General features: G+C 46.9%; 1 protein-coding gene across 5 annotated transcripts in view; it reads right to left on the bottom strand.

The window, feature by feature from the left end:
• PPP1R12B (protein phosphatase 1 regulatory subunit 12B) overlaps positions 1–27475 on the bottom strand; it is a 101039-nt gene that overhangs the window by 15928 nt on the left and 57636 nt on the right. For 4 of the 5 annotated variants that reach the window (XM_026053121.1, XM_026053124.1, XM_026053120.1 and 1 more), the window contains 5 exons: positions 25332–25422; positions 24618–24788; positions 23737–23920; positions 23076–23188; positions 21891–21935 (listed from right to left, as the gene is read on the bottom strand). In XM_026053121.1, coding sequence (XP_025908906.1) covers positions 21891–21935; positions 23076–23188; positions 23737–23920; positions 24618–24788; positions 25332–25422 — 604 coding nt within the window. Of the gene's footprint in view, positions 1–9341; positions 9617–21890; positions 21936–23075; positions 23189–23736; positions 23921–24617; positions 24789–25331; positions 25423–27475 lie in introns of those variants that run through there. The other variant, XM_026053125.1, reaches the window with a different exon arrangement.

Here is a 27475-nt window from a genome sequence, read left to right as displayed (position 1 = left end):
AGGCAGACTGCAGGCCRTCCAGCGCTTGCTGAAACAGCAACRGCCAAATCCAAAGCTCAGCAGGACTGAGGACAACCTAGCAGCAGGTTCTGCCTCTGGTGGTGCCTGCTGGGTCACCCTCAGCTTCGCAGCTGATGGTGATGAGGGGCCACGCTCCAGCAATGCCCCCGCAGTGTTCAGCTCTGAGCCTCTCGGCAGCCTCTGAGGACGCAGCTTTCCTTGCATCACACACACGAGGGACCAGCAAAGGGGGACAGGAGACCACTTCCCATCACAGCTAAGCCCACCGYGCTTCCACAAGTGCTTTGGGACGTGCTCCAGGGAGCACAACAAGATGCAACCTGCTTAGGGACTCGGCACTGAGCAAAAGCTTCACGGCAGCAAAAGGCTACCTGGAAAGCAAGCAAGAAAAGCAGAAGCTGAGCAGGTCTCGAGTGTATTTGGGCGCTGGCAGGAGGATGGAAGAATCATTTTCATCTTCCCCTATTTTTTTCCGTAGGTAGCGAGAGCATGAGCACGCTCGTGTAAATGAAGATATCACTGAGTTGTTTCAAACACAGCTACTGGGAATGACAAAAGATTCAGCAAACCAGACCCATGGGTTGTTAAATGACAACCTTGCTGTGATGGATGCTGAGCTGCAGCTTGACCGCTTGCGGCTGCAGGTTTCTCTAGGTAGAAGAGAGCCACTAGGTTAGACCAGAAGACCTAACACTTAGCTCCAGTCCTACACCCTGGCCGAAGGATTGATCTAGAAAGCACTGCCTGAACATGAGGATGCAGCAGGTGGTGGAAACAGCCCCGCTGCAATGAAAGCTGCTCAACAGTTTTCATCAGCAGATCGTTCTTCCCTGCGTGCTACCTGCAGGGCAGAGAGGGAGAAGTACTCACTGCAAATCAAGTTTTGGCTCAAGAGTTCCCTGGGTTTYGCATAAAGGCCAGTGTTCAAGCTGATGTTGGAAGGAGCAGTTTATTCCATTCAGCTTTTAAAAAAATGATGATAGAGGAGGAAAAAAATGCCTGACTGCAGAAAATAAAAAAAAGTTCCACTTTCAAAAAAAGGCTCCAGCTAAAAGAAGTGATGTGAAAAGCAGTTCTTAGCAAGAAGAAAGACTTTGAAGCCAGAGGAAATAAGCTAAAAGGGTGATTGAGAACTTACAAACTCAAGGTCCAGTTGTGTGATTCAAGAGAGATCTGATGGAGAGATGGGCCAGCCTTCTCCAACCACCGCTCCTTCTTGCAAAGCCACTTCCAAATGACAAAAATCTAATGTTTAGGCTCCTGAAGTGTTAAGAGTCTTGCTACATAGCATGTGTAAACAAGGAAGAAGGCGGCTCCGGGCTGGGACACCGACCCAGCCCAGCGCACCTGGAAACTTGGAAATCAAAGTCCAAACATGAAGGTCAAAACTTTCCCACCCTGACATCCTGAAAGGAGGCAAACAAAAGCAGAGGCTCCCAACAAACGTTGCACAACCTGCTATGGTTAGAAGGGGATGCTGGGCAGCAAGTGCATGAACAGTAATAATTTATTTTGTTCTTTTTTTTTTTCTTGTTAATATTGCACATTTGGAGTTAGACCGTCAGCTTTACCCAGCCTTTTCTGGCAGCCGATGTCAAGCCAATATCCTGCCATTCCCAAAAAAGGAGCACTGATATCTGACAGGAGGTGTTTTTTAAAAGAAATCTTAAAAGTCGAGAGCACTTGGGCACGTTCAACAGCTCTCCCGCGTGGGATCAAGACGAACGCACCTCATCTGAGATGGGCTGCAGAAAAAAAAGGGGAGAAAGGAGCAAAGAGCAGCAAAGTGGAGTCTCCCATGGGTGCTCTGCTCCTTCCTCCTGGGCTCCCTGTTGGCCTCTGGCGTTCCAGGGTAAAAGGCCATGCTCCGTGTTGGCACCTTTATTCCCTTTTGGAAAACCACGATGGTGCAAAGCCCTCGGGTGGGATTTCTGAAAAGGGTTTGGATTATGGAGCACAGGAGACTTCYCAGAAAAGCCCAGCAGCAAAACCAGCCTGTAAGGCTTCTGCAGCTATTGGAAGTTCAGTAAATCATAATTCCACACAAATCCCGTGCAAGGGTTAAGGGAAAACACAGCCCTGGAAGGCAGGGCCACGAGGAGGCTCAGCCGCTCCTCCCGTGCCAAGTCACAGAAGGCAGAAGGGGCCTCCTCGCTTTCAGCTGCGTTTTTCTGTGGCTAGGATCCCACCCAGCAGAGAAGGGAAAGGTCTACTGTTTACATTTTTATCCTCCAAAAACATAAGAATAAATAGAATAAATAAAAACAGCTTTGGGAACATTTTATGCTTCYTCATCTGGCCAACCTTGGGAAATGCTGCACTATTTTAAGACGGTTCTCGGGGCATTTATTTTGGCGTGTTTTGCTTCAGAGATCAAGGTTCCCGGTTAAATAACCACCATTTAACGGGATGCTTCCTGCTCCGCTCCTAACCAAGAGCAGAAGTCTTAGGAACCTCACAGATTCTGCACTTCTGTTRGCAAATAACCTCTTGGCGAGTCCCGTTTGTTTTAGAAATTAAACACAAAATGAAGCCAGCGGCTTTTGGGGTCTGTTTTGGCCCACATGTGTGCAGAAACRGCACCAGTGCAGGGGGAAGCTGCTTGCCAAGAAGGCGCCGCGTTCCTCCGGCACCCGCCAAAGGTTTCCGCAGTTGGTCCCGCGGCCGCAGAGCAGCTGTAGGAAGGACAAGATGCCCTGGGGGTTGTGTTGTCACAGCTAAAATCTTACCGGAGCTGCGAGGGAAGAGCCGGAGCGAGGAGGAGGAGCGGAGGGGAAGGCCCCCTGCTCCACGGTCAAGCCCTCAGACAGGTGGAAGAACCCTCCTCATGAGAACCAATCTCACTGGTATTTCACAGTTCTTCAATCCAGATATTTTTGGGCTCAGTTTTTTGGTGCCTGAAAAAGTCTGCCGTTGAATTGGGTGCAAACGCAATTAGAAGACTTGCTCTGAATTTTGTACTGATAGCAGGTTTTGCGCTTGCTGCCGCCCCGGGAATGCTGCCCCGCTGCTGTTTGCTCCGGCTGGGATGGCAAACGCGGCCGGCTCCCGCGGCAAGGCTCTGCTTGTGCAAACGAGGGGATTACAAACCCCGGCTATATATTTAATAACCCAGCACAGCCAAACCTAAAAGCTTCCACTCTCCAAAGCCGAGTGCAAACTATGTTTGTGCAAACTGTAAATCAATAAAATTTAATGCAAACCGCTCTTGCTGAGACGTAATATTAAAAGATCCTCCGAGAAGGAAGAGTGGCTTTGGGAGCTGGCTGGGATCATGTTGTTAGCCCTGAGGATAGCCCTGATTTGATGGGAAGCAAAGCCTCGGGGCCCTAAGGAAGCGGCGAGCGCCTCTCCCGCGATCCCAGACACATCCCAGCACTCTGCAGCCTGACAGAGGTTTGGATCGCGCCAGCCCGGGCCTCGCTCCTCGCGCGGGGCCCTTCGGCTTTGCAGCAGCTGCACTTTGTTACCGCCATCTCTAGAGGATAAAAACCCTCCGTGTAAAACGACAGGCTGGATTGCATTTTAATTTAGCCAAGGCCACCATTCAGAAACCTGGGTTTGTTGCTCTCAGATTTCCTCCTTTTCTAAGGGATCAAATTTTATCTGGGAAAAACTGGAATTTTGCCATGCGATGCGATCTCACAGAAAACTCTCCAGACAGGAGGAAATAACAGCCAGGCGATGGGAGCAGAGCCCGGCTCCCAAACCCCCGCGGGGTGAGAAGCAACTAGGGCTGCCGGCAGCTTCCTTCTTGCCCTGCAAACACGTTGGGGTTTGCAGGTGCTATCACTGGGTATTGAAACACCTCTTTGGAGACCAGCCAGAAGTTGAGCGGTCAAAAGCCAACCTGGCAGCGTTTCTGTGTGAAACCCTTTCTAAAGCAGCCTGGCAGATACGTCCTCCATCCTGCAGCTACACAGCATTCCCGAGGCAACYGCTATGGTCACAGGGAATACTTGCATGGAAAAGTGATTAGGGCTGCTTTAAGTGTGCTGAACTGTCTATATCAAGCTAAGCATCTCGGGCTTTTAGAGCTAAGACAGTTACGCAGCCTCCTTCCCTTCTCATTTGTTCCAGGCTAAAATAGCTCCAGACCAACTGTCCGCAATGTGAACCCGTTGGATCTCACTTACCAGCCTGACGACTTCTGCTCCAAGGGTCTGCAATTCTGGATCATTAGAAAAACTTTATAATTCCCTGCAGAAGTGTAAGAATTCCCCAAAGTGAGTCCATATATTTTTATCTGACTGAGGTAAGAAACACCCCTTGCAGCTCCAGCACCAGACCTTCTCCACTAGCGGGAGCCTCCAGGTACAAGATGTGACCACAAAGAAGAAAACCAGCACAGCTAGAGCTGCTTGAGCCTTGGGGACACRGACGGATGAGCTCTGTGTCTCTCCCAGCCCTGTTTTCTATGGGTCTGTATTCGATTTATGAAAGACAACCCTGTAATGARTCTGGAGGTGGTTCCTGCAAAGCAAACACTGGTTTCCACTTGAGCAGTGTGAAGTATTTAGTGGTTTCCTGCCTACAGGGCACTCTCCCTATCACTTCAGCCCCTTGTTCCCATCCCACAGCACCTCCTCATCCTAGCCATGCCAACACACTTGGTTTTGGTCTATAAACAGACCTAAATTATAGATAACTTCTTTCTTCTGTTTCTCTCCTCCTCCTTCATAAACCAGACCCGTTCCCTGCGCTGACTCCTGCTGCATCCTCCTGTTGTCATTCACACGTCCTCTGAACCTCTGGCCTCCTCATCCATCTAACGGCACCAGTTAGAAAGGCAGAGTGATTGCAAGTCACTTCCCTCTGGCTGCTAAACCAGCTTCTTYAAAGGCACCATTGCAGACCAGGTGATAGGGAGGATAGAGAGGTGATAGGGAGAGTTTTCAAATGCCACTGGAGTAGCAGGCCGCACATTTCTTTCTCTGTGACCAGTTGTCAACATACCCAAACCAGACAGGTCACAAAGCTGGCGAGATGCCTCCAGGACTTGGGATGCCACATGTGAAACTGCACCCTGTTTCTCCAGCCTGAATGCTCCCAATGAACCTTCAKCCCTAGAAGTCACACACGTAATCACAGCAGCGGTAGAAAACACGAGCTATTTTAGTAATGTGGAAAGACAACTGGGTTTCATCTGTCCTATTAAATGCAGCAGGGTCAGGGCACTGGGGCCATGACCATCGGCCTGTTTACTTTGCTAACAGGCTCCTTGGTATGACTTGGCTTGGATTAACTTGCTCTGTTCCTTGGAAGGGAGGAGGGTTGAGGAAGGCAATTTAGGCAGAGCAAGCTGGAACGCACTACTTCAGGTCCGAAATGAGCCCCAATCCCTTTTTAATGTAAATATATAGAGGCAGCCAGTGACATAAGGGAGCTTCTGTCCGCTAGTTCACAGCAGAGAACATCTTGCTGATGGGTGATCCATGAAAGAGCAGAAGTTTGCGATATCCTTCTAGTTACAAACATAGAGGACAACTCAAAAACTAGGGACTAACCTGAATACAGAATGATTTGTCTCTGATATCCACCGAGGAACATGATACTTGAGAAATAACCAAGGATCAGCTGTGATAAACAGGAGACTGAAGAACACAGGCCAAGGTTAATTATCTTAACATTTGAGTTTCAGGATGCTGCGTTTTATCCTGGCTAAAGGGAGAGAGGGGGTGTATGTATATGTATGCATATATGCATACCTGTATACTGTAACTAGTCAACAATTCAGAAATCAAAAAGAAATATGTCATGAGACAAATTATTTGACCCCATTTCAATTTATGCAGCACCATTTCTTTTAACCCCAGCTAGAACAAGTTCAAGCCACTAACTGGAAAACCAGGATGATAAAAGTTTCCTGGATAMCTATTTACTGAACACGCTTTATTCTCTAACACCCATGCAGCAGCAGAGGCAGCCAAATGATTCACACGGTTCTAGCTAACGTGAGAATAAACCTGTTCCCATTAATATCGGGAACAGGATTAAGCAAGGGCCTCTCCAAGAGCGCGAAGGGGCTGCGAGGCACATTCGTATTCAAAGCTCTCCCGAGGCTGCGAGCCCATCAAGTGCCTCTACCTCCAGCTCTCTCTCGGATCGAAGGCAACCTCTTTTGGCTGCATTATCGGACCTCTTCAGATTTGAGGCTATTATTTAGATTTTAATATCCAAACCCTGCTGGGTTTATTTACATAAAAGGCATCCACAGCTCAAGTGGCTAACGATTTTGTGCATTACTTTTTCCCCCCCCCACTTTAAGACTTGGTTCGGAGTCTCAAAGTACACGGCCACATCAGGCACAGATTAAAAGCATTTGCTGCCATGGTAATCGCTCTTTAGAACAACTGCAGGCTCGGTTTGGAGACAAGCTACCAGACAGAGCGAGTTGGAAGCCGTGGTTTCTACGCCCAAGTGTTACTATCGAGCGGTTTAAGTGAAAACACATGGCCCGGGCAAGGTGGCGGCTCGCGCACCACATCCCGCGCGCCGCACGCCTCTCCCGCCGCTGCACAACACGCCAGGTAGATTAAAATCAATCAGTGCAGAYGGACGAGGCCTCTCGCTGCTTTATTACCGAGCTCACGCTGCCAAAAACCTGCTCGGGAGAGTTGGAGCCCAAAGCACCGCAGGCGACAGCGATGTCGCCATCCACCATGGGAGGGAACAGCCGCGTTCTGCGAGAGTGAGAGCAGCAACTGGGCAGCTTCTCACCGGGTGAGCAGCAAGMGAGGACGGCTGCCCAAAGAAACATAACTGCTGTTAAGGGTAAGGAGTGCGAGGTGTTAAGGTTTGGATGTTCCTTCTGCAGGACAAAGGCCCAGAAGTGCTCTGTGAAGGGAAGAAAGTTGGCAAGGAGGTAGGAAAGAGATGAAAAGCTGCAGTCGTGGTCGGTGGAGTAATTGGTGAGTCTGGGCGTTCACGGGCCTGCCTCGCCAGGGTCACCTGGAGAAATGCAAGGGTTACGGAGCACCGAGAAACGGAAGGATGAGCCTAAAACAAAAACATGGGGTGTGTGCTATGAAAAGTCAGCTGGCCCGCTCTAAGTGGAGTCTTAAATAAATAWAACTCATCCCCACTTCTACTCCAGTCCTTTGAATCCTCCCATCAATCTACAAAGCCCTCACGCTCCTCAGCTGTGCGGTTGAGGATATCCCATCAATTAAACGAGGGGGAACATAAACGCGTGCAATATCATCCGCAGGCACAAGGAGGAAGGCTACGACGAGCAGCGCCAGTGCAGCAGAAAGTGCTTTGCAAACGACTTCTSACGGCAGCTGTTTGCTGGTGGGAGCTTCATAACTAAGATACCCTCCAAGCTGCCTGGTCCTCCAAGAGATTTATGTGTATGTCCTACCAAGAGGAAGGTTTCCTATCTGCCCATCCGTTTTCTCCCCTCATGCCCTCTAGGAACTGTAGGTCACCAAGCGAGTCGGTATCAAACTGAATCAGATCAAATGAGCAAAGACTCAAAGCTACTGCGTTCCTACCTGGTTTATTGAAGCTGGTGGTCAGGGGTACCTTGCTGCAAGGGCTGCCAGTACTGTGGACATGGGGAGACATGTGCACTGACATCCCCCACTACCCACAGGTCACAAATCAAGAAGAAACTGTACTTTATAGCTTCTCTTGCTCACAGTTCCCGGAGAAACAGTTAACTTAGATGCCTTGTCCTAGCCTCAAGTCAACCCTTCCCAAATTAGCCTTTTAAGGCATCGGCTATTTCCATAAMCCCGATGGGACAACTGCCTCCTATGCTGACTGGTGAGCAAGCACTGCCACCGCCTGGACCCTTCCACAGCAGTGCTCCAGGGCACTGCCAAGGCCAGAACCAAGAACTTTGCCCTCAGCTGTTCCCACCACCGCAAGACCACAAGAGGCTGTGGAGAGCCCTTTGCCAGGTTTTTTTTTTTTTTTTTTTTTTTATATCGTCACTAGGGTCTTCTCCATCCTTAGCAGCTGCATCTGCCATGCCAGGAGCTCCCACTGCTTCTCTTGGCTCTCTCTGGGCCATTCAAGAACTTGCAGGCTCATCACCACTACTGCCCAAGGAGCTCCTTGCTTGGATCAAGGTGCCCACACAATGGGCAAGCCAATACCGCTAGCCATAGCCATGACAAGGTGTTTGTCACTTGTTTCTACGCCTACATRTATGGAGGGGAAAAAATGCATCAGTCTATGTGTGCAAGGCAGGACTGCTTTCAAAGCACTCCAGAAGATAAAAAGACTCGTGGTTTTTAAGAATATATCTGAAGGGTTCCCACCTACTGTGAAGCTGCTGGTCAGCAGCTTGGTGATTTACCGGGGCATGGAAAGCCCCGCTGCACAAAACTGCTGAAGACGGAGCATTTCAGTAGGCGTCATCTAAAAACTCCAAGAAACACCCCAAGAAAAGGCACGGACTCCTGCCCTCCTGGGTTAAAGCGTTCCCAGCGCAGGGGCGAGCAGCAGCCRCTGCACACTGCAAAGCTGAAGCTTCCCAAGGTCAGGGCCGCTTCCCCTCGGCCAGTGGCAGCGAGTTAAAGGCCCTTTTACAGATTTGGGGCTGCGCTTTCTTACCAGGCAGCGATTTGACACTAAAAATGAGCAGGCAGCCCTCAGATTAATGCAATGCCTGCAACTAAAATTAGCCGGCCTTTTTACTTCCTCCCAAGTAATTCATTTGAGCTTTGGCAACGGCAGGATAACTTTTCTCACCCTGGAAGAGAGCACCCGGCTAACGACATGGGCTGTGGAGAGGTCCACGACAGCCCAAGCTACCAGTGATACTGTCCTGACACGGTCCCGCTCTCGAACACCGCAGGAGGTGAGGTGCCCATCGCCCGGCGTGGCRCAGGATCCAGCCCGACGTGGCTGCGGCTCCGGGTGATTAAAACACGGCCGGTTCAGCACGACCCCGAAGTGGAACACGCCACTGGGGAGATAACCGCGGTTTCACAGCAGCATCCAGCCACTTGGGGAGAGAGGGCAGTTTAACAAGCTGGACAGGTTTTGCCTCATTGCCATCCAGGTTTTCTCCTAGCAAGAGATGCTACTGCTTCCTGCGAGAGCAGGACAGGAGAAGCTCCTCTCCCAACACCTCCCTCTAAGCACCAACGCCAACAAGCCCAGGGCAAGACCGCCAGGAAGCCGCGGTGTTACAACCTGTCGCTGCACAGGAACCTTCCCAAGCTTCTCTGCAAACCGGCCTCTGCCCCGTGCGAAGCCCCAACGCGGCTCCTCCGAGGGAAGACACCAACGCAACAGCCAGCGGCTCCAAGTGGAGCTGCGGCCCAGCGGGTCTCGTGGGATACAGAAAGGAAAAGGCTGCTTACTCTGAGCGTCTTTGCAATCGGGGAAGGAGAGGACGGGGGAGAATCGGACTGAGATTTCCTGCTCCGGGTATAATCCTTGCTCCGGGTGTACAGGGACGACATGGCCTCTCTGGCTGGAGATCGCTTTGAGCAGAGTCTTGGCTTTGCCCTGCTTGGGCAGCTCCTTCTTCCAAGGTCAGAACAAACCAATTAAACCATTCCCAGCTCCCGTAATTAAAGYCTGATGTTTAGGGGGGGTGATTTTAGGCATTCATCTGCTGCAGGGTGAGCTGAGGCTCCGTGGGATTTCTTGTCGGCGCTGAGGAGAAAGGGTTGAGGGCCGGCGTGGCGTCACCCTCAGCAGCCAGGCCCGCGGCCGGGATTCCTGCTACGGGACATCTCCCTCTCCTCCGGAGTCCCGATGCCCTTCCCTTGTCTCACAGGTGGTGATGACTCCGACCTCCAAGAAGCTGCCGAATGAGCTGGGTTAAAGCAGGCACCAAGCTTTCAYGGGGGAACGTGGCTGCGTGCCGGGCCGGGCCAGGCGCTCTCCGGCGGGGCTGCGCCAAGCCGYGCGGCTCCAGCGAAAGGCGAGAGCATAAATCAGGAAGCAGCAGGGCTTTGGGAAAGGGGCAGGCCCGTCGGAGCAGTGTTTTGGTCCGGCCTCCTCCTCCTCCTCGCGGCCGCCTTCACACGCGCGCACGGGCGCTCGCCTCTTCCCGCCCCTGCGCCGCGCTCGGACGTTCCAGCTCCTTACGCGCGCCGCGAGGAATGCTGGCGGCCGGCCAGCGGCCCGGCTTCGCTTTCAGCTCGGCCTTTGGGCTGCCACTTGTAGGAAAAAAAAGGAGAAGAGAAAGAGAAAGAGCTTACAAAGCTCCCGCAGGCCCCGCGGGCGCAGTGCTGGAGGTTGGGCAGCTTCGATCCACTTTGCCAAGCACATTTTGGTGACGCGAGCCCGAGCGGGCACCTTGTGACCACGATGGCTGAAGGTTCACACCATGAAAAGTTCACCGGTGGCCAGGCAGGACTGCGGTGTTTGCTCTCATCTTGCTCCGAGCCAGGGGAAGGTGACACTTTGCTTGGACAGTATGTCCTCCCAAAAGCTCTTTTAGAGTGAGGGGAAAGGAACTTGAAGAGGAAAGTGGGTAGTGAGAGTTGGGCCCTCAGTCCAGCCCAGAGAGCTGGAAGGAGACTCCTGGCACCATTAACCACATCTCGGAGGCCACGAGGCCGCTCACTTGCTGGGCAGAGTGGATGCCACTCACATCCCATGTGAGGAGACCCGCAGCCCCTTCATTTGGTAAGTGCTGGGGAAACGTGCCCCGAAGCACCTGCTGGGTGCAATGATTTAAGAGCCCTCGTACGCTGACCACCACCTGGGCGTAGCGCAGGAGCCGTAAGGCTGCAAACTACCTTGTTGGATCAGCTCAGGTGTCCGCGCTGGAGCAGCTCCAGTAGACCAGCTAATTTTACCTAAATATGTAGCTGGGGAACGGAGCCTGCAGCAGCGGCTGCTTTTATTCCTCCCGCTGTGCAGCACCTTTACCACCCAGGAGCGATGCAGCGTTGCTGTGCGCCCATGCAGAGAAGGGAACACGGCASAGGGGTCCTCACTGTCACACAAAGTCATCTTGTAATCAGGTTTCTGCTCGATACCTCATCAAGATGAAGGATAGGTCTTGTCATCCAGTGCTGGTCAGGAGGGCTTGGAGAGGTCTAATTGTGCCTAGTGATATTTTTGTGTTCCCTTTTACAGGTTCAGAAATTAAGCTAAGGCACATAAGCATCTAGTGGCAGGCACCCTGCTGCTCAAGGAGACCATGACAAGACCTTGATCTTCAGAGCTTCCCTCTGCTGCATCATCCCCATCCTCCTGCATTCACGACAGCATGGAGTTTGACTTGGCCACACAGTGACAATAAAGTAATTTCGRTATTTTAAAATGCATATTTCTAGAAGGTGCACACATATGTTAGCCTTTCCCACCAGTCAGATAGTTTCTGGAGTTTCACATTGATATACATCACGGAAACCAGGCTAACCTGTGTGACAACCTGCACGCCGCAGTGGCACAATAACAACTCCAAGTATGACAAAGCCCAGCTTAGTCACCAAGGTGGAGTTAAATAATTCTATATTGCATGTTTTTTTGGCTTTCTCTCCAGGCTGGTCCTAGACTCACACTTGCTGCCTCTCTCCATAGTCATGCTTCTACTGAGGAGGTGGAGTGAGCTCTGAAATCAATATTGAATCTCAAATCAAAAGAAAGACTAGCTTTCCATTCCCTACTAATTAGAAGTTAATTAGTCATCCAGTGCAGATGCCTTGCAAATGGACAAAATGCATCTTGGTGGACAATAACTCATTTTCAAGACAAGGGGTAGCAGCCTTATTAGCTAGGAGAAAGAGTGCAGAATGGGATGCAATATGGCCAAATATGCCAGCTTTCACCACCGCTTCAACAAAAGTGCCTAATTTATGAATTTCTTCCTGTCATCTTGCACAGCTTCCTTTCAAGTCTTCCCCTGTGTAAATATGAAACCTGACTCCTCCTTTGCAGTTCTGCTGTCCTCACATCCTGATGTTTGTATATTCAAGGTCATGGTTTGCATCGGACTGTTTCTGTCTCTCGAGAACGTTCCTAAGTTAGCTGCAACAGCCTGTTCTGGGCTGTGGATGTGCTTATTCTGCTTRGGAATACTTAGGCAGCTACCAGGAGGACATGCAGATAAATCTTGCCCAAATGCTGAACACAAACCCCTCCATGAGATTCTGCAGAGGCTCATGTCATGCTGCAATGCATTTGTGGGCAACATCATCTGTTAAAGTGACTTCTCGTCCTTAAGAACAGGAGCACAAATATGTCCTACACTTGGAGCGATGGTCTTGACTATCACCACTCTTCAAAAACCAGTCGTCTCCCTGTAAAATGGGTGGCTTTTCCCTTCCTAGATATTTCAGACAAAGACAAGAAGTAKATGCATAAATGAACCTGGTAAGAATACCTCTGTACATACCCAAATAGACTGTATTTTTGTAATTAATTTTAGACTATATTTTCATAATTAATTTGAAAGGAGGACCCATAGCCAGGAAGACTGCGTAGGATTACAGCTGATGTGAATCCATGTCATGTTAATGGCAGTGCAGTGGAGAAAGAAAGAAGGTTTTTTGGGAGACCAGAACTCTTAATAAATCTCACGTTGAAGGATGAGACAGGTTATTTGGTAACCTTGGGATAATTTGTTCCAAAAATATCTCCTCGAGGTCCTGTCATTTTCCAACGTCAGGTTTACTGCAACCTCTTGAACACCTGCAAACATCCACACAGCCACTGAATTACTCCTCTGTCAGTTGACTYTTCTTTCATGTCTAGCCAAAGCTCCCTATCTGCTCAAAGCAAGCACAGTGTTGAAGAGCATATTCCCTTCTCCAGCAACGCAAGGGTGGCCTGCAAGGCTTAACAGCTCAGCTGACAGTGGTTGTATGAGGACATGAACTGGGGCCACACGGCACCAGGGTGATGACCACCTTCAGTGCCTCCTGGCAGGGTCTCTCTGGCTACCATCCCTTTTAAATTAAACAAAAATTGCAAGCAATGCAATGCAASAACGACGGTGCTGCACTGCAGATAGAAAAGATGTGAGTTATAAGTGACAAACAGAGCAAAGTGGGAGAAGCAGGCGCAGGCTTCAAGCTTGCCTTTGAATCACTGGGGCCATTTTGCTCATTTGGCTTTAGAAGCCCTAATAGGACTGCAATAAACTTGGGGACATGGTTGGCACCTCCTTCTATGGAATTCAGCTAATTGCTCTTTAATTAAAAAGCTTCATAAGCCTCTTCTCTGGATGCTACACCTGCAGGAGGAGCGTGCACTCTTTGTATGTTTAGTCATGTCCTAGTTCATGGAAATACTGAAATCTATATTTCGTATTTTATGCAATACTTAAATCAATTCTAAAGCCACATTTATTCCCAGGATACTTCTCTGAAGAAACTCAGTGAAATAAACTCTCCTGGCAGGAGTTTCCAGAAGCCAGGCTACAAACCACTGTGCCTGTAAAATAACTCTTCTGGGTCTAAAGTAGTTTGTAAAAATGCCAGAGAAATTCAGTTTAAACATGAAATGCCCATTAACTACTGAACTATTGATGCAGGCTAGAGAGAACAGACTCAAGATTAGATTACCAGTTGCTTTCATGCTACTCATTTGGCATACAAAACAGCAATCCATAGCGCAAGGGTATTTATTGCACCTCTCCTCCATAGGAACAGGAATTTAGGGAAGGTTTATACTGTGGGAAAAACTCAATAAATCCTACGACTGCATCCACCACATGACGTCTCCTATACGTGTGATTATTTAAGCCCTAAATAACTGACAGTCTTCGCACATGCTGAACTGCACCATTGCTTTCTCCCAGTAGGCAGATCTTACGACTTGCATTCGTGTTTTGACTACACTCCATGTGGATGCAGGTCTTGCTGCTTGCAAAGGGAGAGCCCATGATGAAGGTGAGATTTGCCCTGCTGTTAGTCAGAAATCCTGTTCTGTCCCATCATTAGGGGTCCCAGTGCCAGATGAAAGGCTGCAGAGGCAGCTCAGGCTGTATCACAGCAGCCAGGCACAAGCTGCTTGCTCCCCTACATGGGATCTCACAGGGAAAACTCACATGAACATTATCTCAAATTTTGAAGCAGAACTCACGGGCAAAGCAAAGTCTGAATCGCACACATGCTGCTGCTCTTGCCCAGCTGTATCCAGAATCCCATTACCTTTTGTGTAAAGAAATCCTGCTGGTTCTCTAGGCAAACTGCTCATCATACTGCACGACTGATTGCTTTAAAACTCACAGCACCATTATTTGGCCCCAGAGATATGAGGAGAAGCCTGTCTTAAAAGCTGCAGCACTAGACCTTGTTTCTTGCGTGGGAGCTCTCCCTTTTCCAAGAATCCTAATGCAGCTCATAGAAATACTGTAATCAGCAAGGGCTCCAAGTGTTGGTTACGTGGGACAATTCCGGGTCAAAGCTCAGCASCTGTACTGACTACCCTACCCAGCCCACTGCTATTGCGCATCATGAAAAGTTGATTGCAAACCCACACTATGTAAAAACCACTTTAAAACACTGTATATAAATCACTGCAAAATTATATGCAAGCCTTAACAAGTTCAATTAGAGCTTCCCGAGGCTTATTTGAAGCTGCAAAAGGCAGCGACGGGAACGTTCAGCAACAGAAGGCTCAAGGAGCGTAGCAAAGAAATCACTGGGCAGGCAATAAAAGTGCCGCTGCAAACATGCTGTAAAGGCAGGCGCTGCAGCAGTTTGCCATAAATGGAATCCAAACTGGGGAAGTGAAGAGGCTTTCGCGTGCACTGCCCCGACTAGGACTCCCCTGAGCAGACTTGGCCACGGCTCTCGCAGACCYAAAGCTATGCAGAAGGAAAGGACCTTCCCAGGCTCCGAAACGCACCCATCTGATTAGCAGCTGGCAATCTATATTTGCCCGTTACAGTGTCATGCTTCCCCCGCCGCTTTATTCCCACTGCTAAATTTATCATAAAAAGGCTGGAAGCTTTACCCCCTCAGACATACCTGGATTAGCACTGAACAGTAAAAGCARATAATTTCAGTGGGGGCTGAGAATAGCACATTTTAAATATAAAACCTCAGGATTCTTTTCCTTTTTTTTTCTTACAAACATAGAAAATAAAAGGCAGGAGAAGAAGAGAATTCAAAAAGCATCAATCTGAGCAGAGAAACTTAATTTTAGCACTTACAAGGGTCAAATGAGGCATGCGGGAGAAAAATATTCCAACAGTTCTGCAGGACAGAATTAACTTTTGGAAGAAAGGACCTTGAAAGCACCTTGTACATTCAAACAACAGCAACTGAAATAGAGACTGAAAAACGGGAGTTCACTGAGTGCTGAAGGGTTTTCCCTAACTTCAGAGGTTGGGAACTGAAGATGATGATGGTAGGAGGCTACAGAACTGGATGACAAAACGGTACTGATAATCAGAAACGGTTCCAATGCCACTGCTGCAGCCGACTCTGTTGTTGGAAGGAGCCAGATGTGGCAGGGACTGCTCTGCCAAAAATAAATGTCTCCAAGACCACAGATCTGATTCCATTCATGGCTGTAATTGCAGTGGTGGTGCTGAGCCCAGAGGCCCAGGGCAACCTCAGCAACAGGGTATTTTCATGCTGTAACCCTCACTGTGCATGTCCAAACACCAGTGGGAAGACTGATGCCTGCAGTTACTTTGCTTCATGGCCGTGTGAATCCAGGTCCTGGGAAGTCCAGGCACTGCCTGTGCAAAATAATCTTGGAATTTCATCAAATTACTGCCATTAAGGAAAACATAGGGTTAGCACATAACATTTTCCAGGAAAGGTCATTCGAAAGTTGCACTCGGGAAATGTTTACTGACAATTTCTCTCCTCCTGATTCAGTTTTCCCTCCCCATTGAAAAGATGGGAGCAGCACAAGCCTGTCGAGTTACAAAAGAAGCCTGGAGCAGCAAGTCCTGGAGATGCCTGCAGGCCAACAGTGAAAATGAACATCAGGGCAAGCAGCAGATGCAAACACCACTCGGAGCTAACGGGGACTTTCCAGAAGGAAAAACAGAGATGACAACCTCAGAGGGCACCCGAAGCAGAGACGGGCTCCACTCTGCTCTCTAATCTACGCTCATCAGATGCTGCTTATTTCCCACCCAACCCAGCTGCCCTGTGGTTATAAAACCTTTGTATGAACTTGTGTATGGAGGCAACCGGCTGACACGAGCCAATAGTTTAGTGTCACTGGCCAAATAAATGTCTAACTTCAACGCATTCCTATCTCACTGTGCTCCAAGCCTATTTCTGGCCTTCATTCCCAGCAGCAACGGGCAGCGTTCGAAGGTTATGTTCACTCTCAAGGATGAAATCTAGGAGCAGTGAAAAATAAACTCTATAAAAGCAGTGCCCAGCTCTAGCTATGCGCTAGATACTCACTGCAAAGAGTAAAGAAAATGTATTGAGGAGTGGAAAGCAAAGCTGATGACAAACTTCTGCCAGGAAGCAGTTTTATAGCTTAAGGACTCTACATATCTTCACATACCAAATAACAAAGCAGCTTCTRCCAGAGGTTATTTACAGGAGGGAAACTCCACGCTAAAAAGCAAACCACCAACATGACATTTCAAACACGAAGCTTCTTTCTGAACAGAAGCAAGCAGAAGAATATTATCTGAGAGGAAAAAAACAAGCTTTTAAAGACAAGGGTGACAAACAGCATCAACAAGCTTGAGTCACTGGAAGGCACAATTTTTTCCTACGGGGCAGTTTCCAAAAGGGTACTTTATTCTCYGAGGATTTGACTGCAGTTTTCCAAACAAACGCAGCTTATTCTTCCCTCCCATGGCAAGGCAACTTCTGCTTTTTCACTCCTTCTGGCCATATGTGGGAGAACAGATCCCTCACTCGCCAAACAGGAGACTGCCCCATCCTGCTGGGGCCTTGCGAGCTTCAGAGGGGCTTTGATGAGATGTGTGCCAGGGAGTAATCCTGTCCCTCAGGCCACCTGCTCTAGGCCAACAGTCACCCCAGCCACATCCAGAGCCTCTCGAGGAGACGTGGACATTTCCACACTGCATGGAAGGTGCTGAGATCACACGCACTCATGGCACGAATTTGCCCCATGCTGCCATCATGTTGCTCTCAGTCCCAACTGGATCCCAGGACACCTATGAGATGACTCCTGTGCAGGCAAAGGAGCAAGTCGCTGCTAACCTCAGGGCCATGGCTTTAAAAGGAGTAACTGACAACTTGGAAAGATCAACCATTTTGGACTAAGTCAGAATTTTGAGGAAATTTCCTAAACAAAAAGTTACAGTTAAATAGTTAAGGCTCCATGACCTTGTAAATCATTCCTGGAGGTCTCGCTGTTTTGCCTCGTCTGCCCAGGACTCGATGATTGCTTTTTAGCTGGTTTTGTGTTACTGCACTCCATTGTGGACACCCGCTTCACATTACACCTTCCTAATGCAGCAACTTGAGGAATTACAGGAATTAACCTGGACATATTTAGATGCAACCTTGCAGGCTGCACAGCACGCCTGGACCGCTCGGCCTCGATGCCGTGTCCCAGGCAGAGCAGAGAGCAAGTCCCACAGCCCTCTCAGAACAGACTAGGGGTAGGAAAAACCAACCTAGGCTTATTTGGATACAGAAAGCATGAGGCCAATTATCTGCGCAGATCTTTTGTGGAAATATTTGCAGGATGCATTTTTATTTCTATAGTGTCTCCCCTGCCTCCAGCTCCCAAGGAATCCAGGGCACTGCAAATGCAATAAAACTGTTCCTCAGCAGACTAACAACTCTCTGGGAAAATGCTAACTCATGTCCTTGCAGTAATTTTCTGCTATTTTAGACTCAGCTTTACATCGCTAGCTGCACGCATATTTAAAAATCTCCTTTCGTCCCAGCATACTCCACCCTTTTTAACATTTCGTTTATAAGCAGGACTAAACAGAAGCAATCTCTTAGAATGATTTTAAACATAATTAAATGCCCTATAATTTTGCTATAGTCTTGCAAGTGACACCACTTACGTTTCCTTGGACACGGGCCAGATGGCTTCCCTCCCACGTCACGCTGCATCTATGCTAGAAGTAAATATTCAAGGGTAAAACCAGGGGAAAAATGTGTGTGTCCTTAATTCCCCCAAAGGGACCCTGGCCTAGCAACACTAAGACATATGATAAATGGTATCATATATTGCTATGCAGATGAAGAGTTTTCCCTTTTGTGTCAGCTAGCAAGAGGTGCACCTATTTCGTTCCCTTTTCCTAATCAACTTTCCTTCGTATCCCAGCAAAACAGCGCCGCGGCRCAGACATACCTTACCATATTAGGCAATCTGAGCCCAGAAAGTAGAGGACTTGGATCCTTCCTTAGCTTAAAAAGACAGTCCTTTGTTGGGGCTACAGCCTGCGCAGGGCTACGCTTCACTTGGCTGCAACGGGGAAATAAAAGGGTGATAAAACAGTGCAACCCACGGTGCATCTCAGGACTTGTGGGGCTCCCGATACGTGCAGCCCGTCTGCRACGGGCAAGTGGCAAAGCACCCGTGGACCCCATTTCTGATCTGCTGTTTATCTGGTTCAAAAGATGAGTGTGATAAACAGCTTCRTTACAAAAGCTAAACCATAATAAAGTGCCATTATAAGCAAAAAATAGGTGATAAATCGAATATATGAAATTCAGGGTTCCTGAGTTGGAGCCCTGCAACAGCTCTCATGTTATGACATTTAGTTTGCACAAGGAATTTTCCAGGTCACTGGTCTTCCCTTAGAATCCCCAGCTTAGAAATTCATTCCGTGCAAGCTAAGAATTCACTTTTCATTAGTATCCACTTGCATCTGCTGATTTCATGTTAATAACTACAATTAGGCAGAAAAGGCAATGTTTACAGAGCAGGCTGAGTGGCATTTTGAAGACTTTAAAATGCTCAAGCTTCATAAATCAAGGCACAGGGAGACAGGATGGAGCTTATTTAATACCCTTGCTGTGATCTAAATCCATAACCATACGTTTCAGTGYTATTCCTTCAAGAAAGTTAATTCCATTAATGTGTCTGGGTTTTATACCATGCTACACAGCCTGTCCTAGGGGATGTTCACAAAAGCAGATGTTTTTCTTTGACACTTTTATTGCCCAGAGAGTTGTTAGTTCACAAAACGGCACTCAGTGCATTGCACTGCATTTAAACCTTTGTGTAAGATGCTGCAATAATCCATGCCATTATAAGGCAGGGTAYTGCACAGACTGAAGTGTTACAAAATCCAAAGCGCCCTTGATAAGCTGTGCAACACATGGGTGAGGCACATTTTTAACGCCACTGAAGAGATATGCAAGGAAATAAAATTCTTCAAATTATTACAAGTGTTTTTATACCTCTGTCAGGCACTGTGTATCATTTAAAAGCCACTTTTCTTCCACATATGTGCCCAATTTCTCCTGCTATGTCATAGGGATGGTGGAAGTCAGCTGCGAGACAAAGCCAGAAGAGCCCAGGATAAGGAAAATCCTTTCCAGAATGTGACACAGGATCATTCTCTTCAATCTTCATCACTATCCTCCAAATGCTACATCCCAAACTAGAGCCATTAATTCATATAAAACTACAAAGATTGTCCAGATAACCCCCTAATCTCAAGACTTCTGAATTCTCACTGACATTTCACAATTATTGGCTTGCAATGAGCAGGAGAGGATTCCTTAATACGAGTCTATCCACATCGTTCCTGGCTGGGAATTCTAATGCAATCTCTGTGCTTTGACTTTCTGAGCAATGGAGAGGAGACTGAGGCCAAACTCTTCTCATCTCTGCTTGGAGCTCAGGTCCCCTGCAGCCGAACAAAAGCTCTTCCCTTTATCAATCCTCCCAGYGCAACTACGCCAAAAAGGCTCCTAAAGCTGCTTCCCCAGAGGCTTTTTCCAGCTGAAGTCCTTGTTCCCTCAAACGTTTATTCCACAATAAAACTTTGCCGACGCTTCCAACTTTCCACAATGTGTTCACGCAGTCTGCATCGCATGGAGAAGGGTGGAGCTGGGAGCAAAGCACCCGAACGCTGCCCGACACATCGTCAGGAGACCGCGCTGCCGCGCCGACAGCCCGGCCAGTGTCGGGGCTGGTGTCCCACACCAGGGCTCAAAAGCTTCAGCCAACACAATCCGTCCACTTCGGAGCAAAAAAGCCTGTATTTTCTAGTTTTTTTTTTCTTTCAAAAATTGCATCTACCTCTCCTTGCAGAACTCCAGGGCTGCACGTTTTAGAAGGGATTCAAGCAGGGCCTTTTGTGGTGCCTGGGAAAATCTTCCTAATATTAGGCAAGATACAAACCAGGGGGGAAACGGATCTGCTCCCATGAACTCAGAGCAGCCCTGGGAGTTCTGCAAATAACGGGGGACATTTCAGGAAGTCTGAGTTCACAACAGTGAGACAGGCACCTGCTAGCCCAGAATTGTAACCTGGTTATTGATAAATAGATAGGTTTTTTTTAATGGTATTTCCTGATTAAGAAAAAAAATGCTGCTTAGAGACTCCTGTTGAACTGATGACCAATTAGTAGGACAGAAATTAGTAGGACTGATTTGAACTGTAAAATAAATTGATAAAAGAGTGCCCAGATACCTACCATAATAAGATATTGGACCCTGGAGGCAAAAAGTAAAGAAAAAGATCTGTAAACTGGATAAAATCAAGAGGACTTGGAGAAAGGGGAGGAACAAACGGAGCATCAGAGTAAGAGAGTCTAAATTAGGCTCCAAAACACTTGAGGTGCATAARCAGAAAAAGAGGGCCTGCTGCCACAAAACAAATGCCCCCAAAGGCCAAGAGAAGTGCGGGGAAGTCGCTGTGCATTCAGTGGGAACCCACAAGAAAACTGTGGGAAGTCTAAGACTTAAGTGGAAGGTTTAACTAAGCTGTACACAGCATGCACAGAATCTCCCGTGGAAAGAGTTCGGTTCCTTAAAACAGGGGATGCTTCCTTTCTAATACACATAGCAAGAAGGAATATCTGCATTTCCCACTTGCAAAGGTCGGCACTGAAAGATGGGCACACACCAAGAGCCATGAGAGCCCAAGCCTCTGCTCCCCACAAGATTAACTGACTTTGTCCCATTTGTCCTCAATATTAAAAAARGAAAAAGCAAATTGTACCTCAAAGAATATAACTGAAACCTTGTAGCAGAGAACCAGTTTACTTTTCAGTAAAATAATGCTTCGATCCCTCTCAAGCATGACAGAGTACCCAAAAAGGCTACTGAGCATTTTCCATCCAAGATCAACCATCCCGCAGCGTGCTGATTCCCTACGCAACCTTAAGAYTGCTCTTTATCCCAGGTCTTGCACATATTCCTTTAACAGTTTGGGAACTTAGCTTAAATCCATTGTCAAAGTCATGCTGTCAAGCTTTGCACAAAGACAAAAACAAAAGAAACCACGTCAGTTTGAAAGGACTTAATAATTGCTACCAAGCAAGGAATGGAAGGATAATGGGACTACTGCAATAACAGGGAAACAGAATGAGCTCTGCTGCCTTGCTTGGCAAGACTATTTCCCAAAAGGAAACAAATCCAGGAGGCGACAAGAGAAGAGATTTTGGAAATTCAAAACATACAGTCCAAAATAACCGTGTCAGAGTAATCCTGCAGGACAAGGTCAYGGCCACGCTCGCAGACATGGCAGCTTGTGACAGCCCTCTCAGTAACGTGGCCACCCCTGCTCCTGCCCCAGCCCCTTCGGGTTTGAGAGCTGTCGGTGTGGTTCATAAAGAGCAAACTTCTGAGCTTAGGCCAGTCTGTATTATGTGGTTTTTTTTGTCTGTTTGTTTTCAAGAATAAAACTCAATAAGCAATCTGCTACTCAGAACTACCTCCTGGTCTGCACTCAGAATAGAGTCTGATTAGAGCTTGAACCATTTTTATGAAGAAAAGTGAAGCCACAGAAGACCTCTTGCCGATACCATTCAAGGCAGCAAAGTACCTCGTATTCAGACATACGTTGTCACTTACCCGTGTTTCCTTCACTTCCTCGTTTCCATCAACTTCATCATCATCCTAGCAAGAAAACAAACCAAAACAAAACCTCAATATAAGTAGGCAGGCTTGGGATTAGCAACATTTTTATCACAGCGAAATACCACGCTCCTATGATCTGAGAGAGGTCCCAATAAAGCACCCACGAGAGACTCTTTGTAGATAGGTGCTTGAGGCCAGTCTTTAGGAAAGATACCTAGAGTGAGTTCTGCTCAGAGTGCACCAATGGAGAAGACAAATGCCAAAGCTGTAAAACATTTAACTAAGGAAACATGAAAATAAGCAAGAAATCACATCGGGTGCTCATGTGTAAAAATCAGGAATCATTTGAAAATAATGAAAAAGTGGGTGTTTTTGAAACAAGTCTTTTGCTGGGAGTTCTGACATTTCCAGCAGAGCCTTGTCCAAATCGTAATTCCAAAGATTCAACATATCTACAGATAAACTACTGAGTGTTTTCATAGCATCGTGCAGGAAGCCTCCACCTCTGAGGGGCAGAAGGAAGCCCAGATGTCCACAGCTGGACTAGAATTGCTGCAGACTTCTTAACCATGATTTCATAGTATTTATTCCCCTGCTGAAAAGATGATCTAGTCTCCTACCTGCTTCACTCATCAAGGTTTGAAGGACTGCCTTTCTTCCCTCAGACTGGAGAAAATCCCCTTGAAACCAGGACTAAGAGAAGTGACTATGAGACAAACAGCTCTTCACATTATATGCTGTGTGTGTTCTCTGATGCTACACAGGGGAACCACATGCTTGTTTTATTCTTCATTGTCTTCTCTTTTGCAAGGCGGGCTAACGGGCAGCCAGATCTGGGCTCAAGAGGAGTTTGAAAATACTTCCAGTGGCTCATGACCTCTTTCTTTCAAAGAAGCTGAGACTTCTAATCTCTATTCTCCTMTCTGGGCTATTCCAGAATTCTGCAAGAATTGTACTGATTTGTGGTCCAAAATTGGGCCTCCCTCTGTTTTGACTTTACATGGGTCAAATGGGGAAGTGATTCTGTTGGCAGTGCTAGTCTGATAGCCCTTCCCTTTCCAGCWGTGTAAGACAAAAATCAAATGACTCTTGGAAAAAAATCTCAATCTTACAAGTGGAAGGAAATTCACCTCAAGTATAACAGAATGAGTTTCTCCCCTTTAAGAAATTAAAACTCACATCTTTTGTTGAGAAAATGATACCAGTGCCTCTTCGCCTCTCTTTGGGCCGCCGCCTCTCTCGGATGGACTGTTTGTTTGGAGATTTGTCGTCTAAATCTTGATCTTCACACTCTAGTCAAGCAAAGAAAGACTGCTTTGGTTTCAGTGATTGACATCTGTGCTTTTGCTAACGTACCTGGGTTCTTTTCAAACCAATCAAGGTCACTTGGGTTGTGTTGTGCTACACTACTGTTATTAAATGAAATGGAATCCCAGTGCCCCATTACATCTAGCTACCAATATGTTTTCCTTTATCAGAGCCACAGAGAGATTACCCTACATGTCAGCTCTCCGCAAACCATCCCAGCTTAGCTTTATACTAAGACAGGCTATACTAGTAGAATCACTCCCTCCAACGCTAGGATCTAAACGCTCCCTAGACTACTACCTCAGTACTTCACACAAAAAGGAAAACATCTGTTTACCTCTATTATATGGAATAGTCTGTGCTGTGCTCTGGGTTGGTGGTTAGGTTAAGAACTCCATCTAAACAAGTAATATTTCATGCTGCTCCCCCCATAATAATGTTAATTGTGTCTGTATGTACTGAAAGCTCTGAAATGCACAAAAATCCCTGACTGGGCACTCTCAGATTGTGCTTCATTCTGCTGGATACATACCATTCTTCTCCATTTCTGCGGCTGCACTTCTGAAGTCTGCTGGATTTACAGAGTCGAGATCCAGATACTTGTTTGTTCGAGTCAGGTAAGAGCTTGTATAAAGGAGAGGTGCTGATGTGGAGGGAGATACAGGTGTGGTAGGTTTGTCTGTCTGTCCTGGGCACCTTAATCGCCGATACACAGTCTATAAACAAACAGCCACGACCAAATGTTAACAGAAGACAGAGGAATTAGAGGATGTGGGATTGCAGGTAACTGGATACTGAACAAAAATCTTTTAGACTGTTTTGTTTTCTCCACTGTTGCTGATGACCTGCATCTGCTAGATCAGCCCAGTCCATCAGAGTGGGGTACAAACAAAAACCATGGTGTAAGCACAAAGTGAGAGCACCTGCCCATCATTAGTGTGTTTTCAGTCTGTTTGTTGCTATCACCACCATCAGGACAAACAAGTTATCTCATAGAAACAAATGATTTAGAGTTTAAAAGAATATAAAAAAGAGTGGTGGCAAGGGAGAACACTGGCCTCTCYGGCTTTCCAGTAAATATGAGTGGAAAATGTTAACATAAAGCTTCATCCCAGTCTGTACAACAAGGATGAATTCACACGACAAACTTCTTATTTAATAGAATTATCTATGATTTAAGTTTCATTTTCTGCCAAGAGATGAAACGGTGATATTCTCAGTGGAGACCAAAGGACTAGCTGACCTGTAAGACCTACATGTCCACATCCCTCATGTGGATTGCTGCACTCCTGCACTAATCCCTTTGYAGGAAGTCGGTGCCCTGTCCACCTAAAATAAAAAGGGATCCCTAAGGAACTCCTGTTATCCTCAGTGACTTCATTAAGTGTGAGACAATGGGAAGGCCAGCATCACCTCCTCATCGGCACTTCTGCTCCACCGGGGCCGGGTCTCCTGTCTCTCCCTGCTGTCCTCAGCGGGCTCCGTGCTCTCCACCTTCTCACTTTGCTGCTCCTGAGCTTGCCGTTCTGCCCGAGACCGGCTGAAGGTTCGCTCGGCTTCCTGAAGGTCTGTAAGTGTCACACCCTAGAGAGAAGGGGAGAGGGAGACATTTCTCCTGTGTGCAAGTAGATTTCTAGTCTTCCAGGTCCTCAACTTCAGGTTAACACAAAGAAAAAGATTCGGGTGACTTTAACAYCCTTCTCAGTGTACTTACACAGCCACTGGGTCAATTCAGCCCAAATATACATGATCAAACTGCAAACTCAAGGGCCAATAAACTGCAGAAATGACAACTTAGAACTCTAACCCACGTATACCTGGAGGATTATCTTGATAACTGTGCCAGAATTTTGSCAGATTCTCTGCAACATTTTAATGGTAGAAAATTTCCTTATCCTAAGCAGTAGATTGAATCATTTAAGAATGTTTTCAGCCTTTTGATACAATGGGAAAACACTGAACACATGGAGAAAGCTAGTTTCTGGGACAGGCAATCTAGAGAGTTGACAATCTGCTAACCAATTGTTCTCATTCAGAATTAGAGGTAGCTCTAACTTTGTACTACATAAAGCCAAGGAAACGTTGCCTCTGTCCTGCAGGAGGACACGAGGAATTCCTTCCCTTTACCTGTGTAGACCTGCGAGTCTGTCGGGCCTGTCTGGATCGTGCCTTCCTCAGGGACTCTGCTTCCTCATCCCGYACCGGAGTCAGATATGACCTAATTAAAAAAATTAAAATGAAGAACAGAATAGGTTAAAGCAAAAGAAATGCTCTGCCTTCTTGTTTCTATAAGCTCTAGAACAGAAATGCTCTTCTCTTTCATATGCACAAGATCATTTTAGCTTCATCTACCAAGACTACTTTTTTCTTCTGTTTTGGGACAATTTCCCTATGAGTAAGAGATACCCAAATGTTCAAATTACGTTCTCCCAATAGTCTCCAAATAAACACTTTAGTGTTGCATATGTTCAGTTATGATAAGAGTAACCATTTTGTGTATTGTTTGTGCCATTCCATGTCTTTTTGCATCATTTTAAAATGCAAAATTTTATTCTCATTCTTATTAAGATTGCAAGAACAAAAATCCTGCACGGGCATCTTTCTCCCACCCTCCTTCCTGCCATTACATTCATGATCATAGTCCTGCAATATGTGGTCCTCATCAATGAGAAATCAGTTATTACAGAAATCAGCCAAACTACAGGCATCCCACAAAGGCAAAATACCTTTAAAAGAATTAAGGAACACATTAAAATGAAAGAAATGAACTCCAACTACACTGGAGAAAATGGCGTCCCTTAATGCAAAAAAAAAAAAAACCCAAACCAAAACAACAACAAAAAAACCAGATAGTTGAAATATGGAGTAAACACCAGTAAGTTTCTTCAAATCTATGGTTTCAAAAGGAATTATCTGTATAAGAAYATATAAACTGAACTCTCTACACTGACATTCAGAATATAAGGAAGTTAGAGACATTCCTAAGTGAAAATTTATCTTMAYGGGGGACAAGGTAGAAGAGCAGTGKCAACGTGAAGTTTCAGCAGATGTCATTTTAGGACAAGTCAACAAAGCCACCAGTAACAATTCAGGACTCGTTTCTATTTCCCCCAAGATCCTGAAGCTCTGACGTGAAATGTTTAACTGCAGCAGTAACTTCAACTGAAGTGGCTGTGGTGCTGGCAGAGTTGAAAATAGRAAATAAACCACAATTTTTAGACAGTTCTCCAGCAGGGATAGACCACAGAGCAGTAAGTCTGATTTYCAACTGCTGGAGTGGCTTCCATCGGAGGTAGGATTAATTACATTGGACTCTTCAGTCTTGTTAATGGGCATGGATTGTTAGCACTGTCTCACAATACATGATCAAGAGTGTCTGAAAATAAATAGTCTTAGAGGTTTATYACTGTTGTGGGATAATGGAATCTATCCAGGTCTTTGATACTCAACGAGTAATTAGCCAAGCGACAGGAGAAAAACCTATCAAGGAATATGCTTAATTTGTTCTTTGTTCAGCAGAGCACCCCGAGACTTTCCCCAACTGAAATGCTTGGGTATATTCGGTCAGACAAATCCCGGCCTCGACTTCCCGGACTGCAGTCCCCAGATMTCCAGAGGGTATAAGGAGAGCATGAAGGATTAGCCCGGATGGAGATGCCTGCACTGCAGACTTCTAATTGCAGGGCAGATGAATCATGCCCCTAGGTGCTGGCTACGATGGAGATGTCTACATCAGAGCTGGCCAGACTCACTGAGCTGCACTTGCAGGGCGCAATTYGTCACCTTCAGAGGGAGCCTCCAGCACAGATCCTGCGGGTGCATGGTGGAGGAGCTCATTTCTTTCCATTGATTATCCAGACAGGAACACTAGCTGTGATGGATATGCCAGCACCGGAATCATTTAAAATGCAGAGAGATGATTGCCTCCCAAGAATTTGCTRTTTCATGAATGAAAAAGCTGCTGTTTGACGAGTGAAAGCAACTCCTAACTCTGCAGACAAGCGGTCCTCTTTGCTCCCCTTGGTACAGTGCATATGGGCTACCCGGTAATCGCACATAAAAGAAACAATAAACATTTTCTACAGCTTTCAACACATGCAGAATAGCTGTGATTTGCACAGCATCCATAAGCAATAAGCCTCCTACAGGAAGAGCGCGTTTGCAAAATATACTGCCAATTAACTTCAGAGTTGTAGTAGAAAACAAAACAATACRAAGAACCTCAAAGACATAAAATAACTAAATTTGTAGTTAGGTGGTTGGTCAAAGCA

The sequence above is a fragment of the Nothoprocta perdicaria genome, unplaced genomic scaffold (genome assembly GCF_003342845.1).
Source record: "Nothoprocta perdicaria isolate Ctin4 unplaced genomic scaffold, notPer1 scaffold_97, whole genome shotgun sequence".
In the NCBI taxonomy this organism is placed as follows: Eukaryota; Metazoa; Chordata; class Aves; order Tinamiformes; family Tinamidae; genus Nothoprocta; species Nothoprocta perdicaria.
Note: the sequence above shows the minus strand (reverse complement) of the source record. Positions and strands in the feature narration are given on the sequence as shown.